The 4,533-nt window shown below is 33.8% G+C and overlaps 1 protein-coding gene across 3 annotated transcripts in view; it reads left to right on the top strand.

Moving 5' to 3' along the window:
• LOC106873873 (polyadenylate-binding protein 2) overlaps window positions 1–4,533 on the top strand; it is a 10,993-nt gene that overhangs the window by 2,267 nt on the left and 4,193 nt on the right. For 2 of the 3 annotated variants that reach the window (XR_001409933.2, XM_014921390.2), the window contains exons 2-5: window positions 416–521; window positions 1,770–1,834; window positions 2,361–2,467; window positions 3,175–3,262. Coding sequence is in view for 1 of the 3 variants with exons in the window: in XM_014921390.2 (XP_014776876.1) it covers window positions 416–521; window positions 1,770–1,834; window positions 2,361–2,467; window positions 3,175–3,262 (366 nt within the window). In the remaining 2 variants the exon portion in view is untranslated. Of the gene's footprint in view, window positions 1–415; window positions 522–1,769; window positions 1,835–2,360; window positions 2,468–3,174; window positions 3,263–3,984; window positions 4,298–4,533 lie in introns of all 3 variants that reach the window. The other variant, XR_008266309.1, reaches the window with a different exon arrangement.

Here is a 4,533-nt window from a genome sequence, read left to right as displayed (position 1 = left end):
ATTTACGTGTCTCAAGTACTCGTTGCTTTAAATAGGTGTTTTAGCCCAACTCGACATATTAATAAATATATTATACTTTCTGTGATTAAACGTTACTACAAACAATTTCGTTATATTTTATTTTGTTTGATAAAATTTTACCGTTTCTGATCGAGCAGACAATTTGTATTTAATTTATAATTAAACTTTTCCAAATCCCTTAATTACGGTCAAAAAAACCCTCTTGATTAGGAATTATTTACTTTTTTCGAGTTTAGAACATCACGTTCGCTTTTATACTGTGTATTCCGGAGAAAACTGTCTGAATCAAACGTACTTTTTTCGTATATAACAATATTTTGTTCTTTGTTCCGCGCTGTCTTTGTTAAAACGTGAAATTTTCATATTTGTATTGTTCTTGGAATTTCTTCAACAGGAATTAGAAGCTATTAAAGCCAGAGTAAGAGAGATGGAGGAAGAAGCAGAAAAATTAAAAGAGTTGCAGAGTGAGGTAGAAAAACAGATGAATATTAGTGCTGCAAGTAAGTGAGAGTTTTTGTGGCATTGAGTTCTACAACAAAGTATTTTTTTCATTGGCACTGTAATGGAATAAATAAAATAATTTTAGAGAATAGTTTGTTCTTGTTTCTTAACTCAATACAACCCTATTATTATCAAACATGTTCCAGGTGTTCAATCCATTGTATCCGAAGATCGTGCTAAATATTGTCTCTTTCGTATACTTTTCCATATTTGCCTTGGTCAGGTGGATTTTCTATGGCCAGATACCTTTCCTGTCGCCAATTCTCACTTGTTTCTGCAAAAGTTAGTGTTTCCACACCATCGGACAATTTTTCATGGAAGATGGGAGGGATGATTGCAAAATAGTAACACTTGTCTACAACCATTGTGCAATGACAGGCAAGGAAACAACAGCAGACAAACACAGGCACGCAATGGTTTCTTCAAGTTTCCATCTGCCAGATGCACTCAATAAGGCTTTGGTCAACCTAGAGCTTTAGAGGAAGATACTTGCCCAAGGAGCCATGCTGTGAGACTCAACCCAAAAGTGGTTGGAAAGTAAATGCCTTAACACATAGTTATTTGTAGATTCTAAAAGTTCAAAGCAGTGAGCATTAAAAAGTTCATTAAAAATTACTGTAGCTGATAGAAGAAAAACTGTACGGTGGAAGTGCAGAAAACAACTCCCTAACATTTGTTTAGTCTTAGACATCAGCAAAGGATAGACTCCATTGAACTTGCTGCATTTTGTTTTTCTTTCTTTCTTAAAATCTGCTTAAATTCGGTGTCTACTCATGTAAACTGTTGGCAAAAGTAAAGAATATGCATACCTGGTGTTTGGGGTTAGGGTTTTTGTTCTGCTGAAAACAGGTGGTGTATGTATTCTTTACTTCTGCCAAAATATTTTATGTCTCTAAGTATGGTGTAGCATATACTGAGAAGATCTAAACATGAATGCTATACATTTTTCCCCACTTGTTGCATTAGCTTTTTTTAATGACCCCTGCATTAATTAAATGTTAAACATTCATTTGTCTCCCATAATATTTTAGTTGTTTTCCATGAATATCTGTAGATTCTAGTGATGACTACAGCAAAAGCAGTTCTGTTGGCATGATGTCTGTTATATGAGACTTTACCCAAATATGTTTGCAGTGGCTAGAGTCCATCTAATCAAAATCTTTTTTATGTACTTTCAACTTTTAATCCATTAATTGTACATGACTATTATAAATTGATTATATTAAGATCAATGTATTTTATTTTAGCACCAAATTTTCCTACGTTTGAAGAGAAAATGGAAGCTGACCAGCGATCTATATTTGTTGGTAATGTAAGTAAATCTTGATATATATATAATAGTATTTATTAGTACAAGTACTGGGAATTGGATCTAATTGACTGTTCTCCAACAATCTTGACTTTGTACTTATATAAGAAGTTATTATTTAATAATAATGATTATCATACTTGTATACACACTGTCGATAGACCAGTTACTGCAGTATTTACTCTTATAGTCCTGCTGTGTTAAAATCACAATTTCAGAGAGATAAAAGTTTGTCCTGGCAGCAACCATTGCGAATGCCAGATGTGGCTGGAACATTTGCACCACTCTCTGCCTTGTTTTTAACACAAGAACCTTAACAGGTTCTACCACTGTGACAAATACTGCTGCGACTGGTCTATCAGTAGTGTGTATGGTACACACAAATGGTTATTTTTATTAAATGCCATCTCAGTTTTCTATACCAGATTAATAGTGATAATTTATTAATTGATTTAGTCCTCCATATCAACTTGCTTAATATTCTGCACTTTGGAGTTGTTGTTGTTGTTATTATTATTATTATTTAAAGGTTGATTATGGTGCCACTGCTGAAGAACTAGAACAACATTTTCATGGTTGTGGTTCAGTTAACAGAGTAACTATCTTGTGTGACAAATACAGTGGACACCCAAAAGGGTAAGTATTGGTTTTTATTTCTATGGAATTGTGATGTCCAGTCAATATATATATTCCATTAGTAAATTAGAAAAAACGGCCAATAAACAATACTAAAATAGTGGTTGATGTCTTGTGTGAAGCTTGTTTGGATGGAGAATTCTACAGTTATATCCCACTAGGGAGTAGGCATGGCTGTGTGGTTGCTCCCCAACCATGTGGTCTTGGGTTCAGTCCCATTATGTGACACTTTGGGCAAGTGTCTGCTACTTCAGCTCCAGGCCAATGGAAACTTTGTGAGTGCAATTGGTAGATGGAAACTGAAAGAAGCTTGTCGTATATATATATATATAGTTGTCTATATATGTGTATTTGTGCCCTTCACATAATGGTTCTAAATTGTCAAAAATTCGAGGTTGTTTTCAATTATCTGGAAACCTTTCTGGCTATGGGAAAATACTACCTTTTTTGGAAACAGGAAGGGTGTGTGGCTGTAAAAAATCTACTTCAGATAATTCCATCTGTCCCATGAATGCATTGGAAAAGTGGACGTTAGGTGATGAGAGTGGGGAAAACCATTTTTGTTGTTCCCATTGGTATTCTTTCTATTATTGGAAATAAGTGAAATTGAAAACCAGGACATAGATATTCACTTATTAAAAAGTGTTTTTTTTTTTAATATACTTTCTTGGTGTGTTGTTCGTGATTTGAGTCTTTGTAAATTTTAGGTTTGCATATGTGGAATTTGCTGATAAAGACTCAGTAGGAACTGCTATGGCTTTAGATGAGTCCCTCTTTCGAGCAAGACAAATCAAGGTAAGTAAACTGCATCATTGCATTGACTTCACTTAAACCAGTGAAATAAAAGGAGGTTGGGGGTTAAAACCTTTCACACACAACAATAACTCCATTCTAGTTTCTAATATAGCTGTTACTAGTTGAGATATTAAATTTTCCTTTTAATGTAGCGGGAGTCACCCACCATAAGGTTGGGGAAAAAGTTTACTTAAAAAAATACATACCAAAGAAAAGATATTGAAGAATGGTGCCTTATCTTTAAGGCTAGATAGATTGGACATTGTGTATGTAATTAACAAACAGAGATCTTGGAAGTATTGCTTGGCTATTTAACCATGATTTACATTGCACTTAAAAAATGAACGATTATATAATTAAGTTGTCAGCTATCGAGTTACCTGCAATAGCGTCTAATTTATATTGGATGCTCAGAGTTCTAACTGAACTTTTTCTTTTCTTTTCTTTTTTTTTTTGTCATTTTTGTAGTGAATTGTAACATCAATGCTTAAATATGCTGTTTTTGAAATTCTATTACATTCCAAGATCTTGTGTTCTATTTTATCTCTAACTCTGCACTGTATGCCTCTTTACATACATGATCATCCCATCATGTTAGTATGTATACACTGAGGTGCCGACAGATCCTAAAAAGAAAGAAGAGAAAAAAAGATATATACATTTTGTATTTTTGTAAGCTTTCCTGTCAGTATTTGATCTTTCGGCCATTTTGTTTAGAACAGGTTGGCTTGCAGATGAGGCTTTGCATTTCAAGAGGAGAAATACTGGTATCATGAGATTGCTCCAACATAAGAAATTAACTTGAAAAAAAAATTTAAAAAAGCAGGAAAAAAAATTTGCTAAAAAAATTAAGATACAAAAAAAAAGCTAGAAAAAAGTTAGAAAAAAATGAAAAAAAGCAAAAAATCTTAAAAAATTTCTGGAAAAAAAATTATTATGGCGAAATGAAAATGGGGCGTTTTCTAATACCAGCTACTTGTGTAAAATTGTGGAATTGGTGTTGGATGTCTGCCGCAGAAGTGCCACACGTTGAAGGTAAGCCTTAGTTTTAACATAACCCCAGTTGTAACTACTCTACAGACATGGCCTCTTGTAATTCTGGCAGTGTGTTTGATATTGATCTAAGCTCAGGTGGCACTAACGTTTTGTGTCTTGAGCATCAATGGCTGCTACTTCCATTTCCAGAAATTCCATCAGTCAGTTTAGATGTACTAGAAGACTTAGGATGCAGAAGCTATCCCACATATTTTGCTATGCTTTTAATTAAAAAC

The sequence above is a fragment of the Octopus bimaculoides genome, chromosome 20 (genome assembly GCF_001194135.2).
Source record: "Octopus bimaculoides isolate UCB-OBI-ISO-001 chromosome 20, ASM119413v2, whole genome shotgun sequence".
NCBI classification, from domain to species: Eukaryota; Metazoa; Mollusca; class Cephalopoda; order Octopoda; family Octopodidae; genus Octopus; species Octopus bimaculoides.
Note: the sequence above shows the minus strand (reverse complement) of the source record. Positions and strands in the feature narration are given on the sequence as shown.